Raw genomic sequence first — 27,032 nt, 5'->3', positions numbered from 1 at the left:
TTTCCTCAACAAAATCTGACAAACTGTGTCTTTGTAAGATGTTTGAGAAGGCAGAGGATGTGAAAGTTCTCTGTAGTCACTTTAACAGCCCTCTTTGTAAGCTGTCTGTAAACACCCCATTCCCCCCCTCCACCCGCCCCCTCCCCTCACCTGAGTCACAGTTCTCCTCCTCATACCAGCCTGCTGAATCAGGTTCCACATTACTCCTTTGGGATGTATTATTGGAAACACTGAACATAAAGGCTTTACGAAAAACATATTACAGCTGTCAGAAATGAGACTGGGACCCATCAGACTCGGTCAGAGACAGGAGTTTGTAGTTCTGTTGCTGGTCAATCACAGGCATTGATTTCCCCACAGCATGATGGTCCTGAACATGGAAAAGAAAGACAAATTAAGCATGTACGTGTGCATGGCAACAGGTATTTTTATGATGCTTAGTTATTTATGTAAAGTTCCTAATCTTTTTTCTTAAATATTGTTCATGTCCATCGCTCAAATTAGGGAATATTAGCTGTGGGTATACCACTGTTCTACAAACATGTTTGAAAAAAAAACAAACAAAAAAAAACATTACTTATTTCGTTTAAAACAACCGGTAGCACATGGGCACATAGTGGTTGCTGTGCCCTTCCTTGTTTGACCTCACTACAATGTAGAGGAGGGTAATCATCAATGGAGTCAACATCAATGACAGTAGGAATGACACAGCATTCAAAATAGTGTCTTTCAAATCCAACTGGGTCCCATTTCCTAACAATGAACTTGATGACTAAATCAAAAACTACAATCTTCTGAACTGCTCCAAACTGAGGCTCACCATCTGGAGAATAAAACACAAGGAGGGTTATTCCTGGATGATGTTCTGTCCCTTTATGCACCTTCTCCTTCAAGGAGGATACATTTTGTGTCAAATGGAAGTATTTCAGGTTGTTCAAAATACTCTGTCTTTTTACACCAGTTTCTGTTGAATTACTTTGCACCAGACCTGAAAGAGGGCTATCCTTATTCCTGAGCAGTAAAGGATCTTCCATTGTTTGTGTTTGCATGAACTGTTTCTTCACATGGCACCAGTGATAAACACTGTTCCCAGAGGAACTCAATGTATAACCAAGAATTGAATTTAGTCCCAAATCATCCCCACAAATGTTGGCAACCCAAACCTTCATTGTGCCTTTGGAGCAAGCCATGTATACTTCCACGTCATTTGTTTCCAAGTCACTGATATTATCAACAACTGACTTCAGGACAGCATCTATACCATACATCTTGGCATCATCTGCCTTATAAAGTGAGAATCAAGACTCGAAAGGGACTCTGGAGAAAGACATTTAAGAGTGAATTAGATGAATTCCAATTTATGGATTGAGTTCTTGGAGCCTAGTGGATTAACCTCTGTTTGAGTCATTAAGCTCCGCTTTCCACTCATTATCTTCTCCATTGTCCCTGGAGTCTCAAGAATGAGTTTCAGTAATCGACATAAAGGAATCCTTTGGAAAGTATCCTGCACTGCCACCTGTTTTACAGTCCCCTGTCTGTAAGTCCCTTGGGTGTATGAGACACCGGGGAGAGGCAGCTCCACTGGCCGAACTAGATACCCTGCTTGAACAATGTTATTTCATCTGCTTGTGTTCAGTATCTAAGCAATGCAAATGTTTAACTGCATTTGCAATTGCTGATTTAGCTGTTGGTCATCAGAGGTCTCACTTTCTCCAATCCTTCGTAAGAAATACATTGTCTTTGTAAAGCTCAATAATTATAACAATATCAAAGACCAAACTAGATGTTTGCTGAGCTACAAAGATGACAGTAGACAGGGACTATGCCCTCAACTTTGATAGAAACAAGGCCATTCTATCTTTGATAAGTGTTCTGCTCTAACTCACCCCATTTTATGTCATCAGCAGAATTATCTTCCTCATTGAAAGGTTAGAGTACTGCTGTCAGACCTCAATGTCAATGTGTAATGCAAGTGTATTGTCTCGCTGGATTCTTCTTCCTCAGCCTCTACATGGTGCTGGAGCAGATGTTGCTTAAACAATCTTCTGTAGTTAAATGTCCTGTGACACCCAGCTTGGCCATATATGAAAATTGGTTTACCCAGAGCACAAGTGGGTTATAATGAACAAGAAGTGCATTTTAATTTAAAGTTTACCTTTAAAGCTTGGTATCAGGATATCCAAGTTCAATTCTTTCAGCTTCTCTTGTACAAAATAATACATTATTATTATTAGCTGTTATTCTGCACCCTGTCAATGGGAAAAGGTCTGTGAGTTTTAAGCAGACATCACTTCTTTACATTTACATTTACATTTATTCATTTAGCAGACGCTTTTATCCAAAGCGACTTACAAATGAGGACAGTGGAAGCAATCAAAAACAACAAAAAAGAGCAATGATACATAAGTGCTATAACAAGTCTCAGTTAGGTTAACACATGTAGCATGGGCTTTTAAATAATAAATAAAAAAGAAAACAGATAGAAAAAAAAGAATAGAGCAAAAACATTTAAAATTAGACAAAATGATATGTATATCAAACAGGTGAGAATTACAGAAATTCTACTACACTTAAAGGGATAGTTCACCTAAAAATGAAAATGATGTCATTAATTAGGCTACTCACCTTCATCTTGTCGTTCCAAGATCAGTGTTTTTAACGCCGTCATGCATTTTATAAATACTACTTATGTCCACAAGAGGCCGCTCTAAACTCACACATCTGTCGTTTCACCCCGCCCCTCTCAGTTTGAACTTGACAAAAGTTAAAAAGCTGACACAGCCAGAAATTAAAACATTTATGGGCACAACAGCTTAAATATCTACTTGAACAAAACAAAATCAAGACTTTGATTTTGTATGTATCCCTACTTTATTTACATTAGAAATTTTAGCTTTTATTATTAGTCTAAAATGTGATCCTAAAAGTCCCACACTATGGAGTATATACGATATATGTAATATGTATATTAATACTTAATTTAATATACTATATGATAATAACGATAAATATTATATGCACTACATACATATATATTATGTGTCCTAGTATTTTTAATAATAATAATAATTATTATTATTATTATTATTATTATTATTATTATTATTATTACTACCACTACTACTATTATTATTATTATTATTATAATTATATAGGTCCTACGTACAGAGGCATACAGCAGCAGTGTAAGTTTTTTCAGGCCGCTCGATCAGTGAGTTTGTTTCCGGTTGTGTCACTTATGTGTAACACACTCAGCTGCAGTGAAGTTGAACAGCTCTTAAACGTTGGAAACGTCGAGTTTGGATTTACACACTTTTCTGGCTCCACTAAATTCGAGTCTGTTAGGCTCGGACAAGAGATTAAAGTGTCTTTGGTGATGTAAATAAAGCGGTTTGAGAAGGATTGTTTTGGGCAGAAGAAACATGTCTGGATGAAGAAGAGAGAGTTTATCGCCATCAAACTGCAGGTTTCTGTAATGACTGGTTAATTTGGGTATAATGGAGACGAAGGTAAGGGCTTATTTGACTTATTTTTGGTTAAAGTTTGTGTCTGATCTGTTTGTAGTTTCTCTGAACTGAAATCACACTGGTTTTGCACTGGCAAAGTATATATTTGCCCTTAAGTGTTTATAACCGTTACAGGCTTCATAACTGACCTGTTTAACACCCCGAAATGGGTCTCTTTTTGTTATTTTAACAATGTTTTGATGGATTTTTGGTGAACGTCGGAAAATATGTATCATTAAGAGTCTTGTGACATTTTAGTGAGACCATGACGTCGTGTGCAATGCAAGCTGGGATATGTAGTTGAATTGTAACCCATTCACCACGTTTAGTTAATCAGTTACTAATTCTCCATGTAAGTGAGAACTTAGGTCTCTAAATATAATTTCTCCTTGGGTTAATATATTTAGTTTAATGGGACCTATTTATGAGAGTCTGTCATATATAGCCATTTATGTGCATATAAATGCATGACATTGCTTTTTAACAGATATTCCTGGCCAGTTATTGTAATTTTGATGCCTCAGAACAGTGGTGAAATGTTTTTCTTTATGTTTACCTATAAGGGAGCAAAAATTGCTTTAAATGACTTTTTTGTGTTTGTATAATACTAAGACTTAACCTTAAAAAACTTTAAGGTAAAAAAAAAGACCATTAATTATAAGAATGACACTTTAAATTACTACTCATTCCTGTAATTTTACAATAATTTCTTTATCATAAACATGAATAAACTGAAACAAAATTTTGTTTTTCTATCTGTAAAAAATATTATAAATTATGTTTTAACCAAGCGGCAACCTCCCGCTCTCTAGTGAAGCCAATAAGGAAGTGACTAAAACTGCAATTCATCGACTGGCCGCTTGAGGCTGGCTGCAAAAGAGATTCAATCCCATAGACTCCCCATGTTAAAATGCCCAACTTTACAGCAGAAAAAAAAAACATGTTTTCAGCCTGGTGCAAAAAATGATTTTGGTCTATATAGCTAATTTTGCCCTTAAGTGTTTATAACCGTTACAGGCTTCATAACTCGGTCACTCATAGTCACGGCCCTTAAGGTCTATATGAGGATGTTTCGTTGTCTTGCATATCATCATTTCTATTTCATCATCACTTGTTTTTGTTTCTCTGGAAGACTTGTGTAAATGGTTATGCACATTTATGACATAAGACGGTTTGTGATCATCACTGTTTTTAAGTGCTGAATTTAATTTAAATCATAAGTGAATTCTCTCACTCACAGCCTCTCTCTGTCTAAGCATTTAGTAATGGTGGCTTGTAAATGCCTACATACAGAGACCCTGTCTCAGACTGTTCATACAGACCTCACTGTTTGCCTTTCAATAGCTTCAGGATGTGTGTGTGTGTGTGTGTGTTGCCTCTGTGTCTGTTAGAATAATGGGTGTTTTGTGGAAAGGTTTTTTTTTCTTAATGAATTGTGGAATTGATTCTGCTTTGTGACCATTTGTGTGCTTTTTATCACAATAATGTGCTCTGTATAATTCAGTAAGCCCCCCTCCATTTTTTATCACCATTATTAAGTACCTTATGAACAAATCTCGTGACAATGTCCAAATATAGGAAATAAAATTCTTATTACTGGAAAAACATCCAGTAATTATTTGATAAATTAAACCCAGCGTTAATAAAATTCAGGAAAATTCTGCCGTAATGTATAATCACTTGTACCTGAGAAATCTTTTTAAATGTAATTAATATTATATTTATTTATTTATTTATTGCATTATAGTTAGGGCTGTAGCTATCGAATATTTTAGTAATCGAGTATTCTACCAAAAATTCCATCGATTAATCGAGTTATCGGATAAAATTTGTTTTTGCTTAATTAAAGTGCAATATTAATTTTACGTAAGAGAAAATAAGACTCCTGGGTCTCTTAAAATGAACAACTAAGTTTCCTTTTTTAGAAATTGTATTTTTTCTTTTTTAAATGCATAGAATGCAATGCAAACATCAAAAATAAACATTTAATTATTACCCATTGTTTCTCTGTCTGTACTTGTACTGTGAACAATGACAATAAAGTTGACAGATGAATTAAGTGCATTTAAGTGCCATTCAGTTGGGGTTTTAAATAAAGCATTTTCTGAGATGCACATTAAACATTAAACACATAAAACATTCATTTAATTTATCTTTTAATTATTGAAAATTAACTTAACTTTTTGGTAAACAAAGGGGGTTTACTATTAAAAATAAAACATGGAAGAAATGTTGTGTAATTAAACCTTAAAAAAAAATGTTTGATTTTTTTTTTGTAGTAGGCTATGTACATTCTGCTGAACAATAGACTTTAACCGGACTTTTATTTTGATGGGTTGACGTACCTTTACCTTTACAAACGGTCAAATGCTCATGAAGTGACTGTCAGAGCAGTTCTGGAGATGTTGTTCATGTGTTCACATCCTCATTTAGTTAGACAGCAGATGCTAAAATCACCGGAGCGTCACACGCGTTTCCGTGTGTGTTAATAAAGGAAGTCGCGCTTCTGCTCCATTCATTAACAGAGACCCGCAGAACATGCAGGATTCATATTTAAACAAATTGTTCCGGTTTAATATTTACAGATATTAGTCCATATCGTGATTGATGTAAGTGCAATGACTTTTGATTAATTAATTCAAAACTTGGCAAATTCCATGCCATTCCGCGTTAAACTGTAAATTCTATTTTTATGGCTGGATTCCGCGATTCCCTCCGCGTTCTCTGCATCATGGAAATCATAGGGCCCTAGTTGTGGTATGCCAGCTCTATCTTGCAATGGACACACGCCACGATGTTCTCTTTACGTTTGCCTGCGCCCTCAAATCAAAACACTGCTGACTCCTCGCAGTACGCGATTTCCATAGACAGTAAAAGAAATTTCGGACGCAGCATTTGTGTCTCCTTCCGCTTTGTGGGTGACGTAAACACATTGTGTCACATTAAACAAATCATTGCGAAAGAACCTGACGTGAGATTGAAAATAAATTAAAAGAGGCTTCGAGGCAGAGGAATTTGCCTCGATCATTTTTTGTAATCGAGTTACTCGAGTTACTCAAGGAATAATTTCAGCCCTAATTATAGTAATTAAAAAAAAAAGTCTTCTTCTTTTTTTTTCTTTTTTTTGACATTTCAGAGGTGTGATTTGGATATCAAAATGCAAAAAATTGCAATGTTCAAAATAATAAGCATCAATTTATTTACTTGATATGTAATCAATTGTTTTTTTTATATGATTTTGTGCTAAAAAAATGGCACAAAGACCTTGACATTTTCGTGTGGTTCACCAAATTTGCAATGGTGACAGTTGTTCATGTGAAAAGACATTAATTCATTGATTATATAATACATGTAAAAAATTCCAGAGACAGTGTTCGTTACATGTTAAACAGGTTAATGCTGAGGTCATGAGCATTTAATAGTGTCCAAAGAAAAAAACAGTAAAACAAGTGTCACTGGTTCTGTTCTAGTAACATTTAATGAAAGCTTAATTAACAAATTTAGTGTGTTGTATATGCATGTGTTTTACTTACGCATGTTTAGTCTCCACACAGGCACAGGTTTTATATGATTTCACGGCAGAGCCTGGGAATAATGAGCTGTCGGTTCGAGAGGGGGAGACAATCACAATAACCAACCAGGTGAGTTTATTTTACTTTCATAATGTTTCATAACACCTGGCTCTTCATGTCTGTTGTCTGTCTCCATGAGTTGTTGCATGTGTATGAACGGATCAAAACCTTCTCTGTAGAGATGAACCATTCTCTTCTGTTCTCAGAACATCGGTGGAGGATGGATTGAGGCAAAGAACTCCAGAGGAGAAGTCGGATTGGTGCCAGAGGACTATATAGAGGTAAGCAATGGTTGCCAAAAATGGCTTCTACAAAGATGACATACTGTGTGTATATACGCTACTTTTAAAAAGCTTTTGGTCTGTAAGAAAGAAATAATTAAAATGTATTTCAAATAAATACAGTTATTTTTAAATTTCTGTTAATTAAAGAATGCTATAAAAAATGCATCACATTTTCCTATAAAGTATTAAGCTGCACAACCGTTTTCAACATTGATCATTTTTATCAGTGCTATTGTTTTCTTGTTACTTTACTATTAATCGTTACTGACTATTGTATCTGCACTATTGATGTTTTTGTATTATGATTGTTTCTTAGAAAAAAAATTATATTGACGTATTGAAATTATATTGTTAATGTCGCTATGAATATAGCCATTGTTTTTTGCTGATATGGTGTCACAATAAATAAACATTCATAATAATAATAAAAAATATTTAATGAGAACTAAATCAGTATATTAGAATGATTTCAGCAGGATCATGTGACACTGAAGACTGGAGTAATGATGCTGAAAATACAGCTTTGCATCACAGGAAAAAATTGCTGTTAAAAATATATTAAAATAGAAAGCAGTTATTTTAAATAGTAATAATATTTCACAATATTTCAGTTTTTACTGTATGTTTGATCAAATAGATGCAGCTGTTGTTTTCATGGGAGACATCTTAAAAAAAAAAAAAAAAAAAAGCTTACAGAAGGCTAAAACAAGATTAGCAACATTAATAACAACTTAAAAGAACAGTTAATTTTTACAGTAGATACTTAAAATCCACTCAGAAATATCTAAAAACAAAATGTGCACAAAGTTCAGGTGCTTATGTTTATCAATACTTCAAAATAAATTCTAGCTGATTAATTACATGGCCGGCATATTAGTCTTTTACTATGGATGATAAAGTATATATAATACGCACCTGGCAGTGCTTTGATACTGTAAGGGAAACAGGTCAGTTTAGCTCAAAGGGAATCATTTAAGATTTTAAAGGGAATTTGAACAGAATCACTGTTTCACGGCAGATCACTGAGACGCCCTGCGATTCACTGAACGAGCCGTTTAACATCAAATCTGCGCTGGATATTAATATCCAAACTATAGTGAAAACACTATCAATTAGCACAGTAACAAGATCGGCAGTTTAAGACATTAACTTGTAAGCACAAAACACAAGATACTTCTCTTTTCAATATGAATAAGGCTTTATTAGATAAATCTAAGACATATAAACTAATCTAACACACAAATGCACGCACTTACACATTCACACAAGTTGCAGGAAGATCGGAAGTTAGGGAAAGATGAGTTTAAGAGAATGGAAATGTGGAATCCAAAGTTTACAGTAATACGTTAAATTGCATAGACATGAACAACCATCAATCACGTAATTAATCCTCGCATTGAGTTCCTCAATGAGGTTAAAATTATATTAGATACACCAGTAAAGGTCACAGTCTGGAGGTTGCTTGCGTCTCCTGTGAAAAGGGAGTCCCCTTTGTTGTCGTTGAAAGGGGTATTCCGATGTCGCTGATTGGCTGGAAGTTCAGTAGTCGCTGAAGTGACGTCTTGGGAAGCCCTGGTTGGGCGTTGGCTGAAGACGGAGTTGTGTGCGGGTTGAAGTTGAAACTCGACGTTACAAAACTTAACTCGGAACACGCAACTCTCAAACGGAAAAGAAAAGAAATAAAGTTTGACGAGACTATGTGGTGTTTCTTCTCATCGTGGCTAAGTAGCAGCAGGCATGCAGGCTGAAGCACGCTTGAACCGCGCTCAAAGAACAGTGATGACAAACAGCATGGCTTAAAGCTAAGAAGCAAAGCTAAAAGCTGGCATGACTAGTAGCAGAAGCAAAGCTAACAACTAAAAGCCGACATGACTAATAGCAGAAGCAAAGCTAGAGACTAAAAGCCAGATTTTATGGTGTCCTGAGTATTTAAACTGGCCTGTTGGCCACACCTCAAATGTTGTCTTGACCAATCAGATATTGTCTTGGCTCGGGGGTATCATAAATCATATGTTTATCTTACCAAGCATGTGGTCCGAATTTTCCCGCTCTTGCAGGGTCTAATTTTGGACATGATTCCTATAACAAGAATATGATACATTTGACCAATAACTGATTGTCAGGACTGTTTAAAGCAAGCAGATTCGATTACATAGATACTAGACATGACTATGTATCCTTAAGCTATCCCATAGTTATTAAAAGACATACACAATAAGTGATTATAACATGATAGTCAAATGTGTGGGTTACATATAAATGAATATGGAGTTAAGCGATGGACTGATATTCATTTAGAAGACATTTTGGAGTTCATTTTGGTCCATATATATGTAGAAAAGACAGTTTCTTTGCCATTCTCTTGACAAAGATTTCTGTGGAGACCAGAGGTTCAAAGCCCCTTCCCCCTTAGGAATTTCAGTCTGGTTCTGCTGGGTGGGGGAAGTCAAAAGATCTTGTGTAGTACTCTCATGGGTTTACATGTGATGTCCGGCGTTGCTTATCAATTACGAACAACAAATTTGACAAATCTCTTCTCCGAATTGAAATTGTCAATAATTGTTCTAGTGGTGTTAATGTTGAAAGCTGTTCTGTGAAAGCGTTGGTTGGTTATCTTGCTTGGGACTTGTGGCACAGAATGTTTTATGACTTCCTGTTGCCTTACTGAGGAATTCAGCTCGTGTTTCAGCCACAGCCCTGATCGACTCTTTAATTTGTCTGGTTGGAGTCATATCTGCTACAATACCAAAAGGACAGAGAAACCGTTGCTGCTGGAATGTGACCTGATTGATCAACAGGAAGTGTTTTCTTTTCACTGAATGAATGTGCTTGCTTCACTTTATAATACTTGATATGGAAAAATAGGAATTTCCTTGCTATTGGAAAATACAAGAGTTACATCAGTGTTATTTATGGAAACTTAAGCCAAAAAGCCTTGAGAAGTCCAGTTGTTTATCAATCAAGATGCAGCGGTATCTTTGTGTTAAAGAGCATTATACTGTGTAGCTGAACATAATCACATTATAAAGCCATGCTGAGGCAGTCATGCAGACGCTGACCTGGTAAACAGTTTACTCTCTGTATAAAAAGGCTGTGGATTGATTCCTTCTGTTGCTGGCTGCAGACATATATTTCAGTATCCCTCCTGACCTGAACTCACAGCTGCACTATCGTACAAACACATGTGCTTCCTTCATTTCTCTGTTCTCCGAGCCAAACTAATGACCACATGTTCACACTTCTCCAAATTCACATTCTTTGCGCACCCAAAACAATTTTTTGTTGTGGTTGTTTAATTCTTGGAGTTTTTTTTTTATGGAAGTTAAATTGGGTTGAAAAAGCGATTTCTTATACTTTTATGAATAAAAAAAAAATAGGACTTCAATAGTCCAAACTTTCATATAAAGTCATCTGGAGGGAATATTTTCCTAGGAAGTATCGAATGAGTGCGTCAAAATGAGCAAAATATTGCACCATATAGAAATAAAACATTAATCTCACATTTTGCTAATGATAGTGATTTAGGCTTAAGTTTGAATTTAGTAGTATCCATGGTCTTTTTATTGATATATTTAGTCCTCAGGTTTTGCAATTAAAAACATTAAAAATGTCACTTTTTTTTTTTTTTTTTACAACGTTAGCAGCTTTATTTTTTTTTTTTTTTTATTTGTTTATTTATTTATATATTTAATACAAAGCTGAATAAATAATCTTTCCATTGATGTATGGTTTATTAGGATCGGACAGTATTTGGACGAGATACAATTATTTGAAAATCTGGAATCTGAGTGTTCCAAAAAATCTAAATATTGAGAAAATTGCCTTTAAAGCAATGCATATTACTAATCAAAATTAAGTTTTAATATATTTACAGAAGGAAATGTACAAAATATCTTCATGGAACAAGATCTTTACTTAGTATCCTAATTATTTTTGGCATAAAAAAAATCGATAATTTTGACCCTTACAATTTTTTTTGGCTATTGCTAAAGATATACCCCAGTGATTTATGACTGGTTTGTGCTCCAGGGTCACATTTGGATTAGAACAACTTTGTCTATAAATCTACCAATTCATGAGATACTAGTAATCATAGTGCATGAAATGAGATATCATATCTAAAACCTTGCTTCACAGGATTTTACTTTTTTTTTTTTTTTTTTTTTTTTAAATACAGTAAAGATGATAATTTAACAAATGAAATGCTAATATTATATTAAATTAATCTATTATCTACCATTAAATATAACATTTTACAGAACTTCCATTTAGTCTCATATAACACAAAGTTTGAACAAAATCTCTGTTTTAATGTACAAACCCGCTTGATTCTGTTTGATTTGACAATGACTGACACTTGTAAACTCTTCTCTTCATGTTCTACTAGATTAACCAGGCTAAGCCTTTTACATCTGGAGGAAATGCAGCCCCCCTCGATCTCTCGTTCTTCGACAGTCACATGCCGACCCCGGCCGGCACCGCACAGGTAAAGCATCATGAGTATGATGGGTAAATTTCACGTTACTTGTTCAGTCTGTTGGCTAATGCTGCACATAAACCAGTCAGTTTATCATGCACTGTTCGGTTCATCATCTGTCTAATGCTCCTTCTCAGAGTATTTCTCCCACTGTTTAACTTCCTGAGAGGATGTGAGCAGGAAGGGAGATTCCACTTTTGAAGAATTAAACATCTTACTCCGAATGTATAAATGCATGTGAAAGCAAATACTGATACTGAGAATAAAACATCCTGTGGTGCTAATTCAGAGGATCAGCGAGGGGCCAAATGTGAAGGATGATGATTTTTAATTAATATACAGGATGAAGTGTTTGGATTCTCCCTTTTGTTAGTGAGGTACTGTGGGTTTGGCCTTCAGTGCTGAGACTGAAGTTTTCATTGAGTGGGCTGCTTTGTTTTTTGGAGGAACTATGATTTGATCAGCAATATTTTGAGGAGTGGGAATCCTTGAGTTGCATGGCATTTGTTTCCCCTGCCATTGGCTTTAGTTTTGTGTAAATTTGAGCAGTTTTAAAGAACATAAAACCGCTTTCGTCTGACTTCCATTAAGTGAAACATTTCAGAGCAGCTACAGGAAAATAATATCAGGATTTTATTTGAGTGAAACATATTAGAATGTTAGAATGCTCACAATATGTTAAAGGAGCATTGCGTAGGTTCTGAAATTTCTAACCGCTACTGACACCAGTGGCCGTTAGAGGAACTGCAGCCAGTCTCATGCTCGTTCTCAGTGCGCATGCTCTTTTTTTTTTTTTTTTTTTTTTTTTTTTTACTTACGAGGAGTGTCCGTGGGTGTCTGAATTGTGCTGGAGGCTGGTCACTTCTTTCCATCCGCAGAGTCCATTTGAAAACACTATTGCTGCTGCTTACTATAATGGCTGGTCTGCCGTACGGTTGTAAGCCCAAGTAGACGAGAACGCGCATGACGTCACATTTTGTGAATTTTCGCGCCAATTCGGGCCTTACTCCTCCACACACAATTGAGCCTACAGGCTGATAGAGGCGACCGTGGTGGCAGTCGAGGTGTCATTCTTTTTTTTTTACATCATGGTTGGCTCATACATGTACAAATGAAAACTCTATCTTAAAGATTTTATTTAAGTAAAAACCTCCACATAGCTCCTTTAAGTTGTTATAAGCTGATTACAGCTTATGAAAACAAACCTTTTTTTCTTCAGAAAATCTTTTAATGATGAATCGTGCTTAACTAAAACGAATACTTTTAGTGTTGAGTTCATGAGTGTCATGTTGTCATGTTGTTTCATGTTGAGTTCATGTTGTCAAGTCTGGTCATGATTCATCAGAACTGATCATGTGAAACCATCCGTGATGAAAAGCAGTTGTTTATGGTGTTATCTCAAAGCCTGGAGCTGATTGGCTAGTCAAAGGAGAGTCTTTAACCTAGAAGCTATAGTCCGCATGCGCTCGATGGATTTCTGATAACAGATGTGAAACCAGCAGCAATGCTAGATAAATATGAGTTTTTGCTAAATGTGTGACACAGTTAACCACAGAAGTCCCTGTGCTCTGTAGGCACAAATATTAGTTAGCGCTCTCATTTTTTATCGGTGGGTCATCAAGTCTTGATGTAAATCAGATCTTCGATAAAACAGCAAGTTTTTTTTTAAACTTTTTTAAATAACCACCCACTTACACAGAAAGAGACGGGGCTTGGGCGTGGGTAACATGTAAAACTGCTCAACCAAAAATAGTTTTGTTTCTGTGCGCTCCCAAAAATATTTAGGCCTAAATTATGTATTTGAATTGCACATAAAATCTATGACACATACTATATCATACAGAAAATAAATGGAATGAAAATTAGTGACATAGTTTATTATCAACTGTTTCAATTTATTTATTTTTTTATTCAAATAACCATGTTTTTAAAATGCATTTATTCAGATTGCTTAATATCAGCATTGATATTGTGAAAACAATTAAATTGATTAGGTAAGTTAAAAGTATGAACATGGTTAAAATATGGCTAACTATGGAACAGGCATTATTCAGTTGGTTAAAATTAATTAATTAGATAAATTAGTTGGTTAAAAACCTAACTAAATTTATTGATGATAAATATATACATTTTAAAAGGTGCAGTAGGAGATCTTGGGAAATGCTTACTTTAACCTTATAGCACTGAAAGCATACATCCATATAACAGTACTACAATACCAAGGAAGGAAGGTTGTTGATTTTTGTGTGCGATTTTAGCTCTGTCTACACGCTGATGACGTATCCTGGTCTCACATGAACAGGGTGCACATAGGTATGCAAATATGTATGCTGACAGGCAGGTAGGAAAGCCAATTAAAATGCTTGGACCGTGCGTTTTGATTGGACGAACATTTCTTGGTCCTACGCCTTCCACAAAATACATAAATGCATATAAATACATTTAGACCACTTAACTTGATGATTGCTATCAGGATGTGAAGATACTTTTAACCAGCATAACAAAAAATGTTTCTGAAGACAATCACCTAATGTACCTTTAATTATTGTGAATTTAAAACTTATTCAGTTTATTAATACAGAAACACTACCTGTTGTTTTCTTTTTTTTCTTTTTTTTTTTTAAATTCCTATAGGTTAAAACTGTATAATCCAAATGGAATGCCTTTTAGATGCAATTCAAATACATGTTATATATGAATAATGTTTTGTGCTAGTTTTCGAACTGAACTGTCTGAAATTGAAAACCATTGTAGGTCTCAGCTAGGCTTCTGCTATTGATAAAATCAGTGGTTTGATGAAGAAGGTGTTGTATTTAGGGTCATGTCAGGGTAACCTTTCCTTTTCAGCGTTTTATGATGATGTCACATCTTTCCCCTAAGGTGGATGTAGCTCAGCCGGAAACTCCAGTCACCCCAGTAACCCCAGGATTTTCATCCACCTCCCCTGATGAGGTACACGAAATGCATTTGGCATGACGGACGCCACACATGCTCGATTCTGGGGCCCTCACTAACAAGACCAAAACCTAAACACCTGGTTCTCGGGGTCTGAATGCATTCAGATTGAATCCGACTCCACTGATTACACCAGACAACTGCAAATCGCACATCAATCAAACTGATCAGCACTGTTTCGACATCACAGTCTATCTGCCCGCTTTTGAAACATAAATACGATGATTCAATCATTTGTTGGACCGCTACTTCGTTTTTCATGTTTTGTTGTTGAAAAACTGAAAACTGGTCTGTTATCAAGATTTGAAATGTTCCATACTGCTTTTTTAACCACCTGACCTGGCTGCAAACTGATAAACAGTATACGTGAGTTGTGAAAAAGCAGACATTCTTGCCACTTTTTCTAAAGGAAAACTTGCCCTTTACTGAGTTATAAGTCAAAGAAGTGGCATCTGAATAGCTATCGGCCAGAAATTTCCAAAATGCATGTTTGGAACTTCCTAGTTCCAAACATGCATGAATCGACATAAAACTTTCTGAAACCAGTCCTTTTCTGCATGGTGCTACATTTCTCAATGCATGACATTCAGTTTTTGCATGAGGAAATACAAAAATGGGGAACCAAACAGTGTTTGACTTTATCTGATGCATGTCTATCGTCAACAGCAGTAAAATAACAATATTATGTGACAGAAATCATTCAACATGCTCTGAGCAAAATTTCATCGTATTGAATACAACGAGATAATAACATGAATGAGGCTCGGATGATGTGTCTATTGTGCACCACAAGATAATGATTTGGAAACACAGAGCCTATGTTTTTGTGTCTCTGTGTCTCTGGGCTTTTATGTCATGAAGGCCAGAGGGCCATTGAGAGTCAGTTGTTCAGTGTTGACAAGCTGAAGCATCCATCAGGAAGGTCAAAATCTCTTTCCATTCAACATTTCCATCCATATACGTATATTCCCTTTCTTTAGAAGTCCTTGAATCGGTCAACATCTGAAAATACCTGTTCAAATAAAGTCTTTCAGGATAATATAATGACAACCAAAGGTTATTAGAGTGCTTGTCGTCAGGTGTGAGTGGGCTTTTCGTATCATTTTAAATTTTTTTTAATTTCACAGATAAAAAGTTTTGCTGTGTGCTGCTTGAATTATGGAAGATTGTGAGCATGTGCAATCATAATTTACTCAGTCTACAGGACAAAAGAGCAGTCGACTGACCTCAACCAGTTGAACATTAATTAAATGTTAGTTAATTAATTAGTATTCCTGTAGCTCAATTGGTAGATCATTGCGCTGTCAAGCACAAGGTTGGGGGTTCGATTCCCCGGGAACACATGATAGGTAAAAATTGATAGCCTGAATGCACTGTAAGTACCTTTTGATAAAAGCGTCTTCTAAATGCATAAATTTAAATGTACATAAATTATGGTCAAGACAGACTCATGTTATGCTGTGGAAAAGATTTTAGGTCTTAAGTGTGTGTTGTGGTTAGGACTGTTATTTAGCCTTGCATAATAAAATATCAATATTATTTGTAAATGGTTCATATGCATTGCTTGGTCTGAGACCACTAGTGAAAATGCTCCTATTTGATGCTTTCTGTTTCTTACCAATTGTAAAATTGTTTTTCTTTTTCTTTCTTTCAGACAAGTAATGGTAATGACCCATGGGCAGTGTTTGATAGCAATGCATCTGGGGGGGTTTCTAATAACTGGGCAGCTCAGCCAGAGGGCACAGAGACGGGGAAAACCAGCAGCAATGCATGGCATTCTGGAGGACAAGGGCATCCGCAGGCCTACCAGGGTCCAGGTAACTATTCAAACCCAAGTTGGATTATTCATTCTACATCTTCAGTATTCCAACTTCTTGGATTCAAAGTTGTCCACAACAATATTGGAAGGCCCCTTAGTCCTAGCATTGTTTTCAGATGGGTTTTAATATTTGGTACCTCCTAGTTTTTGTAAATTACATAATTAAAATTAAAATAATTAAATTTCATAAATATTACAAGCATATATTAATTTACAATGTTCTTCAGGGATCTCACTATTTTTGACCAGTCAATTTCCATTACATAATCAATTATCCAGTCATTCATGATTTAGTGGGTAAGAACCAAGGATAAGAAGCTATGAAAATATCCACAGTTACTCACAATTTCTGCTAAAATAAAACATTTTAGAGTTAAGCATGACTAGTAAAATTTATATTCATTATATAAATTCCCATGGTGTTTAATTATTAAATAAATTTTCCATATCTACAATTGCACTAAAATAACGCCACCTCATATATCCAAAAGTTTCAAGACTATGAATCCTGTTTCTTCATAGGAAAAACTTGTTGAGAAGGTGAAATATTTTATTTGAGTTGTTTTGGCTTATTTGAGTGCTTGTGTCTTTATTTTAAACCTCTTGTCATGTTACATACATTTTTAACCCAATTTCCTTTTCTTTTTCATTTCCTTCCCCAAAAATGCTAGTTACTGTCATCGCATTGGACTAAAACTTACTGATTTTGCACAGGATATAACAAAAAATGATTGGTCTTAATGATTCATTATCAAACCAGTCTGAATCAATATGATTTTTTACATTTCTTATTCAGTAATTGGCAAGGAATAGAGAGGTCTCGGAAATGCATTGGTCAAAAAGTTTGTGAACTCCTCTCCTGCTCTGAAAGCACAGTTAGGTCCTCTCTCAACAAATGTATGCAAACAAATCAAAAACCTTGGAGTGATCTTTGATTCTTCACTACTCTTTAATAAACAGATTAGTGCGGTTATTAGAGGAAGCTTTTTCCATTTAAGATCTATTGCAAAGTTGAAGAATATTCTTTCAAGCAAAGACCTAGAAGTTGCAATTCATGCTTTTGTAACATCACGATTAGATTATTGCAACTCTCTTTATTGTGGTCTTCCTCATTCTCGATTGCAAATTGTTCAAAATGCTGCTGCAAGACTTTTGACTGGGTCTAGAAAGAGGGATCATATTTCTCCGGTTTTGGCATCCCTTCACTGGCTTCCCATTAAGTTTAGAGTTGATTTTAAGATCCTTATGTTTGTTTACAAGGCATTGTCTGGCTGTGCACCAAGGTATATTTGTGATCTTATTGTGCCATACTGTCCTGCTAGGTCACTTAGATCTTCAAATCACTTGCTTTTAAATGTGTCACGAAGTCGTTACAAATTAAAGGGTGATCGGGCCTTTTCTGTGGCTGGGCCCAATCTACTCTGAAAACACATTTTTATTCTTTAGCTTTTGGAAACTTGTAATTGTTGTTTTTTATAGTGTAGTCCTGATATGCACTGTGTACAGCACTTTGGATCAGTTTTTATTGTGTTAAATGTGCTTTTATAAATAAAGGTTGTTGTTGTTGAACCTTGAATGTTATATATTTTAAGTAGTAATTTGTTGAGGGCACCTCTATGATCGTTTACCACAGCAACAAGACAAAAATACTTAAAATAATGTTTATTCCTCACTGGGAGCTGTTACATTCCTCTTTAAGGGTTTCGGTCAAGCATATGTAGAGAACAAGAAGGCTCTGGAGTTTGTGAGTAGCGACATGCTGCGCTTCATGGATGTTCTTGGCAGATTTTTTTATTACAAGAGAGTGCATTCATAATGCAAAACTAGCATACTGCGCATTATATTTCCTAGTATTTGTTTTAGTTGAACAGTATAAACTGATGATCAAAGATGTTGGTTTTTTGTGTGTTTTTTTTTTTTTAACTCTTGGCAGTCAGATGCTGCGGATTACTTTAGGTTCATTTGTACCTTTTGTAGATTTTTTTTTTTCCCTTGAAAAACTGATTTATTCCCACAAACAAGATGACACTTTCACCAAATTATTCATCAACTCATGTTCTACTAAGAATGAAATATATTTGTAATTTTTCCATTGAGCAATTAGTTTTATACTTTAAAATGGAGGTGCATAATTTGGAGGTGATATTTGCTGTCAAAAAGTAACTTAAAAGATTTATTTTATCATAACAAATAATCTTTTCCTTTTCTCTGAAGACATTTACCCCTACCCATGTCTTATTGATCTCTCAGGTAAACCATGAAATTCGTGTGAGGACTTTAATGTGGTTTTAATAACAAGCTGCATGAGCTCAACAGTTGCCAGAAACTCACAGGAATGTGTGTGAGAATGTTTTGTAGGGGTTTTCTTGCTGTGAACTTTGTTGTTTATTTAACACGGCCTCAGAACAGGCATGTTTATGTCCCAGGGGTTTTATTAAAACTAACAAATGCAAATGTCTTTGTTGTTGTTAAATTATTATATTAAAACTGACTTGGAAATGGTTAAGCATTCATTCTTACATTTTTATTACTTTTCAAATACCTTTTATATACAGAACTTCAGAATAGTATAAGTTTATACTGTATACATTATACTTTTGTGACAATGACCAGTTTTTGTACAAATTACAATTATGATCTATTTGTTATGATCTATTTAATCTTTATCAGAGGTTAGTTTAGCTGATTTGTCCAGCTAGTTGTGGCTGATTTTTCTTGAGTGTGATTTTAATAACTAACACTTGGTTCTTAGTATTTTTTTTTTAAGTATGTTTGAAGTGTGTGTAATTACTGTTTATAGGTGCAGAAGACGATGAGTGGGACGAGGAGTGGGATGACGTGAAGTCATCGGGTGGCTATGCTGAATCTGAAGCTGGAGAGGGCGGGGCTATAAACAGAGGCGGAGCTCATGGTTCATCCATGAAAATTGCCCTCAACAAGTAAGTCTGATCACACCACACAGATTGGACATGCATCCAAGAGTCATGTAATAATAATAATACGCATAATAAAGATATAATCCAGTTCATATGCGTTTTCGTGTGTTCTTTCTGGATTCCATTTTTTTTTTATCATCATATTTTTTTTTTGTAAGCAACATCTTCTCTTTGCAGATTCCCTGGTTTCTCTAAATCAGGTCCTGAGCTGTACTTGCTGTCCAAACTGCCCGCCAAAGGAACCAAACTGTCTGTTTATGTAAGCCTTAAATCATAGCAGAAAGTCTGAAAGTAGTAGTAATGGCATTAAAAGTTGCATGCACTGCAAAAAATCTTTCGTAGTCTTTTCCACTGCAAATATCTAAACAGCCTTAAATCAAAATAGATTTAATTGAAATACAACAGAAAATAGGTGAGGTCTTGTTTTCTGAGAAATCGATTACAATTATGTGAATTGATGCTTAAAACAGGAACAAATATCTGTCAATGATGATCTTAAACTCACTTCATTTTGATCGTTTTATCATAAAACAAGACTTATGTAATTTTGCTTCTCGATGAACCTGTTGTATTGAGACTGCCACATACTAGAATGAGACTCATGTTCCATGAAGGGTTTTAATTACTATATCATTTTTATATAATGTGGATGTATATATACATACTGTATTTCAGACAGGAGAAGTTGGCCCAGTGTGGGCGTATCCAGACTATCAGCTGGACTGTGTTGTTGCTGACCCTAAAAAGGGCTCCAAAATGTATGGCCTCAAGAGTTACATTGAGTACCAAGTCATACCCACTGTAAGTACAGAAACCATCATGTTTGCATGAGCATCTCTGTGTTAGTCATTCCAGCTGATGTTGTTTCATGTCATCTTATGTTTTTGCAGACCACGAACAAGCCTGTCATTCATAGGTACAAGCACTTCGATTGGTTATATGAAAGGCTTTTGGAAAAATTTGGATCGGCTATTCCAATCCCCTCTCTTCCTGATAAGCAGGTGACAGGTTAGCACTTTTGATTACATTCTGTTTGCTGTAAAGAAGTTTCAAATGCAAATAGTATGAGGTTGATTTAATACCCCCCTTTTCAGGTCGCTTTGAGGAGGAATTTATAAAAATGCGCATGGAGAGGCTTCAGGGTTGGATGTCGCGAATGTGCCGGCATCCAGTTATCTCCAGCAGTGAAGTCTTCCAGCTGTTTCTCTCGTACAAAGATGAGAAGGTAAAGAGTGTTTTTAGTACTAAATAAATATGTAGTTGTTGATCTAATCAGTTGTCTTTTGATCCCTTTGTATCTTCCATGTAAATATGCATCTAAATACTGTAGGTTTTTAGACATTGTCTTTGATTTTATTACTATAAATCTGTATTACAGGACTGGAAAATGGGAAAGAGAAAAGCAGAAAAAGATGAGACCGTCGGAGTCATGGTTTTCTCCACGATAGAGCCTGAGGGACTGCCAGACCTGGACCTGACTGAAGTGTAAGTCCTACAGTACAGCCCTCCTCAGGATCACTTCCCTGATTTAAAATCTAGTCCAAGTAGGTTATTAGCTTATTATTATTGTCAGTTTGACCAACTCAAGTTAATGTGATCAGCCAGAAGCTTTTTTGTAGCTGGTCAGAGATGGTCTGCCAGTGAATTGCATGCATCCTCTTGTTGATGGAAGTTCATCTGTGTTGTCTTGTTACCTTCAGAGAGCAGAAGAGTGAACAGTTCAACCGTTTCACCAGGGCGATGGATGATGGTGTAAAAGACTTGCTGACAGTAGGAAATGAACACTGGAAACGCTGCACAGGCCGTGAGTATCACATACTATTTGCATTTGAAACTTCTTTACAGCAAACAGAATGTAATCAAAAGTGCTAACCTGTCACCTGCTTATCAGGAAGAGATTATTATTATTATTGTCAGTTTGACCAACTCAAGTTAATGTCTATATATATATATATATATATATATATATATATATATATATATATAATATATAGAGAGAGAGAGAGAGAGAGAGATATAGATATATAGATAGATATACATATAGATATACATATAGATATGATATATTTGTGTAGATAGATATATAAAGTGGATATAGAAAAGACTCATTCCCTTTTAAAAAAATCACATTGTTGCTTTGCAGCCTGAAATGAAAACAGACACCGTTTTGTTTTATCCAGCAGTATTTACTCATTGCAACATATAACACCCATGTGAAAGATATGACACCAACATGTCAGAAATTTTTTTTTAAAACAGAATCACTGAGTTGGAAAAAGTTGCATAAGTATTTTGCTTAACCACTTTTTGCTTTAATTACAGCCTTTAGTCTGTTGGGATATGTCTCTGTCTCTACTAAATTTGCATATCTAGACTTAGCAATATTTGCAGAACTGCTCCAAGTTCAGTTCAATTTGATGGTGAGTGTTTGTGGACTGCATTCATCAAGTCATTCCACAGATTTTCATTGGGGTTTAAGTCTGGCCTCTGACTATAGGCCATGCAAGAACATTCACCTTTTTCTCCTTCAATTACTGTGTGCTCCGTTTTGCTGTGTGCTTTGGGTCATTGTCATGTTAGAGGGTAAACCTTCTCCCCATTGACAACTTACTGGCAGAGGGCAAAAGATTATCCTCAAGACTTTGGTGGTAATTTGCCCCATCCATTTTTACTTCTGTCCTGACAAGTGCCCCAGTTCCTGCTGAAGAGAAACACCCCCATCACAGGATATCAACACCTCAATGCTTTACTGCAGGAATGCTGTGATTTTTGTAGTGAGCTGTAATGGATTTCTGCCAGACATATCATTTGGTATTGAGGCCAAATAATTCAATTTTAGTGTCATGTGGCCTCCGAATTGTTAAGGTTACTGCATGTGGCCTTTCTTGAGGAGTGGCTTTTTTCTTGCAACCTTCCCATACAAACCACATTTGTGGAGAATTTGTGATATTGTCACATGCACACAACGATCACTCTTTTTCATAAATTCCTGCAGCTGCTTCAGAGTTGCTGTAGGTCTCTTGGTCGCCTCTTTGACCAGTTTCCTCCAGCTCTTTTATCCAGTTTGGAGCAACGTCTTGATCCATGGAAGGTCTTGTTGTACCAAATACATTCCACTTCTTAATAACAGACTTCACTGTGCTTCTAGGCATTGATAAAGCCTTTGAAATGTTTCTGTATTCATCTTCTGACTTGTGCCTGTACACAACTTTCTCCCAGAGATCTTTTGACTGTGTCTCGCCACCCATAGCTGATTGTTTGCTTCAGTTGCACTACCAAGGACTGAAATGTTTCAGGAAATCTATTTTCATGCTGAGTTAATCAAAATGAGCACAACTGATCACACTAGAGAGGCTTTGTGCGCCATTGAGAAGGTGATCAGCTAACCTGATTGAGTTTACAAGTCATTTTTAGGCGGGGGGTGATCCTTTTTCCAACTCAGTGCTTTTTTGAGATGTTGGTGTTGTGTTTTTCATTTGGATGTTATAAGTTTCACTGAGTAAATACAGCTGGATAAAATGTCATACTTCAAGTTTTTAGATTCTCAAGTTTATAAGTCGTATTTCCTGTTTGTTCTTCACAGCTCTGCCAAAGGAATATCAACGGATTGGCAAAGCTTTCCAAAACCTGTCTTCAGTGTTCATCAGCAGTGGATATGAAGGTATCAGAAACTATTTGGTTCCTCTAACTAAAGAACATCAATGAGGTAAAAATATTCTGTTCCCTTTTTACCATCTGGTCTAGTTCTGAGAAACTTTGAGCATTTTCTTGTTCCTTTTTCCCTCACCTCGCTTCATCTTTAACCAGCAGTATTTGTGTTAGATGTTCATCCATTAGTCTGTTTTTCTTTCCTGAATGTATGATTTTGTTTGACTTTAAGGAGAGGCTGTGCTCACAGATGCACTGACGGCAGCAGGAAAGACCTACGAGGAGATTGCTCAGATGGTGGCGGAGCAGGTAGAAAAAAAAACCTTACTCTAGAACATCTCAGTTCTCTCTTATATTAGGAAGTTACGTCTCTTACAGCCTCTTATGTTACAGGAGAAGTGTAACTATTTGTACATCAAAACATCCTTATATATTACCATATTTTACATTACACTACCATTCAAAACTTGAGGGCCAGCAAGATCTTTTTTCCAATGTTTGAAACATTGCTCTTATGCTTGCTTTTATGCTCATAAAGACTGCAAAAATACAGTAGAAACAAATATTATTGCATAATTTAAAATGTTTTTTTATTGTAATATATTTCAAAATGTATTTTACTCAGTGTCACATGATCATTCTACTCAAGAAACAGTTCTTATTATTATCAATGTAAAAATGTGATATATTTGTGGAAACAGTGTTATGTTTTTTCCAGTATTTTCTGATGAATATGAAGTTCAAAAGAACATAATTTACATATAATAGCAATCTTTTGTAACATTAGCAATGTCTGTTCGGTCACTGATCAACTTCGGAAAAATCTTACTGTTCCCAAACTTTTGAATAGTAATGCATGTAAGGTCATTATCGCAAAATAATCAGGATCAGGACCCTGAAAGCAGCTGTATAGGTCGGAGGAAGCCATAGTTATGTGATCCACATTCATATAGCCTTGTGTTATTTATCTTCAACCTTACCACTGAAAAATTCAATGAATGAACACATGGTTGTTGTCTGTCTCCAGCATAGCCTTGAAAATGTTTTAGATTTCTGTTAACCCTTTCGTCTGATTTAATCATTACGTTTTGTCTCTCTCTAGCCCAAGAAAGACCTTCACTTCCTCATGGAAACTAACAATGAGTACAAAGGTCTGCTGGGATGCTTTCCTGATACTATTGGCGTTCACAAGGTAAACAGGAGTACTTTACTCACCATGTCAGCGTGCAGACATGCATCCTTATAGACTCAAACTCTGGTTTAAAACTTAGCAAGCGTCCTAATTGTCATAGAACCTGATCTTTTAGGCAGCTCACTAGATGTTTGAACAGAGCCGTAGATTATATACAAAGATATGAAGACTGGAGAACTGACTTGGCTGACTGCATTCTCTCACACAGGCTGCCATAGAGAAGGTAAAGGAAGCAGATAAACTAGTGGCTGCGGGTAAAATCACCCCCTCAGATAAGATCACCATGTCGAAACGTGCCAGCACCATGTCTTACTCTCTGCAAGGTATTGTGATTTACTTACAGTGACCCCAAAACAACCTGTTTAGAACTTTTGTATTACATTACAGAATAAGTCATAATTACACTAAGTCTTACATGATGTTAGCACAACATTAGAATGCTGGAAGCATAACTATAATTTTCAACAGACACAAACCGAGTTAAGTACAGGGTTCCCACGGGACTGGAAAACTTGAAGATATCAGTGATTTCCAGATTCGGGAAAGCCATGAAAATGAAAATTTCTTTATTCAATATAAGTACATTTTTCTAGCTATGCAAAGTATTTATTTTTATTTGCTTTTGCTTGAAATCTGTACAGAGGAACAAAATCACAATCTTAAAATGTTCTTTTCTTGTTCTGTTATTGTATCATTGTTTTATTTTATTATTATACTTCACAACATGAATAGGAGAATTTTTTATATATATATATATATATATAATATAATACAGTAAAATACAGTGTAATAAAACCTGCAAGTGTTTGTTTTTCAAAGTCTCTCCTGTTCACCAAGGCTTCATGTTGTTAAAAATATTTGTAAAATGTAATAATTTAAAAAAAATAATAAAATAAATCCTATAAATTCGAAACATTGAAGTGACAATTTTAACACATCTGTCTCTGTGCAGCCGAAATGAACCACTTCCATAGCAACCGTATCTATGACTACAACAGGGTGATGCAGCAGTACCTAGAGGAGCAAGTCAAATTCTATGAGATGGTAAAGTGTCTAAACAATAGAAAAAGTAAAAAAAAATGTGCTATAATGTTTGGAGATGTTAAACTGTTGAATTGGTTTTTGTGTTTTGGCAGATTGCAGAGAAACTACGACACGCTCACAGTCAGTTCACTACTATGTAACGGCGGAGAAGCTCCCTCACTCTTTCTCTCTTTTCATCTTACACGATTATTCTCGTTCTGTTTTTCTATTCATGTTGTTTGTGTCATGATGTCAGTGCCATAAAAATCTCCTGTCGATATCAGGCCAAAGATAGCACCGATCCGTGACCTGCATGAGCACTGGCTAAGCTCAAGTGTTTTTAAAAAGCAGCTACAGATCGTGACTAAAATATCAGATCATATGGGAGCTTTAATTATTATAATTATGTAGTTGTTGATTTGACGGATGTTCCAAGCTCTGTTATGACCTTGCTAGTTTTGATTAATTATAAATATGAAAGATTCAGAGAGAGACGCAACATTTATACAACACATGCTTTTATACAAGTGATCTAAACAGATTCTGGTGCATTTATGAGGCCAAGCCAAGTTTGATTGTGCCTGGTTTTGTAGAGACCCTGTGAAAAAAAAAGAAAAGAAAAAAAATATATAGATATAGAAATGCTTTTTTTTCCCCACTGCACTTTACTGTGGCCTTTCAGATGCATCATCCTGTTTGTGTTTGGTCTCAAAAACAATCCCAATCATTTTCATTGAACTTTTCTGGAGATGATAACAGGAGGGCTGGTCCTTTTTCCCCATAAGAGACATTGTGACATTAATTTTCTCTCCCCAAAGCCAAATTACAAACAGAGATTATGCTCCGCTTGATGCTTCCACCTCAGTGCAGTTATCACCAATTTGTTATCCTGTAAAAATGATATTATACTCCACCTGATGCATGTTGTTCATATATTTTTTATGTATAGCAGTGGTTGCAAGTCTTTTGCACACATAATGACAAAACAATTGAGATTACGATTTAATAAAAACTGATTTGTATGCTATGCGGGGGAGTTTTTTTTTTTCTTCTCTTTGTACGAGTGTCTGAAAATGGATATAAAGTGTGAATAACAGGAAACCCTGAGATGGGGGTTGTGTCTCAAAACCTAGCAAGCGGCCTATGTAGATGGTGGCTCTGCTTAATTCAAGATACTGTAAGAAGCTGTTTTGGTAACAGCGAATCGGCTCTCAAGGCTAGGAAAGGGAGCCTTGTGAGTCAGCTGTGTGTTTATAGAGAATATGAATGAGGCTGTCTCAAAAGATGTGTTGTTTTATGTCTGAATGTGCTTCACACACTAATAAGACCAATGTTTGGTGTGATTTTGTGCTTAGAAAGGAAAGCCTTTGTAAGATAACTGTATAACATAGAAATAAGTACATGTTTAAAATGACCAGTTCATCAAGGTTGTTGTACTGTAGCATTTCCTCTTTATTTCAATCACTTTTTCCATTTCATAAACCATATTATTTTTTGCTTTCAGTACAGTACTCCACAAAGAACCTACAAAATTACAGGCATATTTAACAAATGAAAATTGTTTTGTGCTACAGTGTTTCTGGCTTCAGTTTTTGGCTTTTTTTTGTGAGCCCTTTTACA

At 35.7% G+C, this 27,032-nt stretch overlaps 1 protein-coding gene across 2 annotated transcripts; it reads left to right on the top strand.

The window, feature by feature from the left end:
• The first annotated feature begins 3,204 nt into the window (after positions 1-3,204).
• Positions 3,205-26,037, top strand: LOC132092185 (sorting nexin-9-like). Of its 2 annotated transcripts, XM_059498313.1 has the most exons (19): positions 3,205-3,509; positions 7,061-7,147; positions 7,285-7,359; positions 11,750-11,848; positions 14,720-14,791; positions 16,449-16,611; positions 19,414-19,552; positions 19,727-19,808; positions 20,225-20,350; positions 20,440-20,557; positions 20,644-20,774; positions 20,928-21,034; positions 21,250-21,353; positions 23,133-23,210; positions 23,430-23,506; positions 24,300-24,389; positions 24,598-24,712; positions 25,342-25,433; positions 25,526-26,037. In XM_059498313.1, exons 1-19 carry the CDS (start codon positions 3,498-3,500, stop codon positions 25,571-25,573), a joined length of 1,815 nt encoding a protein of 604 aa, XP_059354296.1. In that variant the 5' UTR covers positions 3,205-3,497; the 3' UTR covers positions 25,574-26,037. The 2 variants fall into 2 exon arrangements, with proteins under 2 accessions (XP_059354296.1, XP_059354297.1); XM_059498314.1 differs by lacking the exon at positions 14,720-14,791 and having other exon boundaries at positions 3,206-3,509.
• The last annotated feature ends 995 nt before the right edge of the window (positions 26,038-27,032 follow it).

The sequence above is a fragment of the Carassius carassius genome, chromosome 18 (genome assembly GCF_963082965.1).
Source record: "Carassius carassius chromosome 18, fCarCar2.1, whole genome shotgun sequence".
NCBI lineage: Eukaryota > Metazoa > Chordata > Actinopteri > Cypriniformes > Cyprinidae > Carassius > Carassius carassius.
The sequence above is the reverse complement of the archived record's forward strand: the minus strand, read 5'-3'. Positions and strand labels throughout refer to the sequence as shown.

Excerpts from the sequence above, each read along its gene's own strand:
- LOC132092185 (XM_059498313.1), top strand. Across the intron at positions 23,211-23,429 it reads CATCAGCAGTGGATATGAAG|GAGAGGCTGTGCTCACAGAT; the intron begins GTATCAGAAACT and ends TTTGACTTTAAG. Across the intron at positions 23,507-24,299 it reads CTCAGATGGTGGCGGAGCAG|CCCAAGAAAGACCTTCACTT; the intron begins GTAGAAAAAAAA and ends GTCTCTCTCTAG.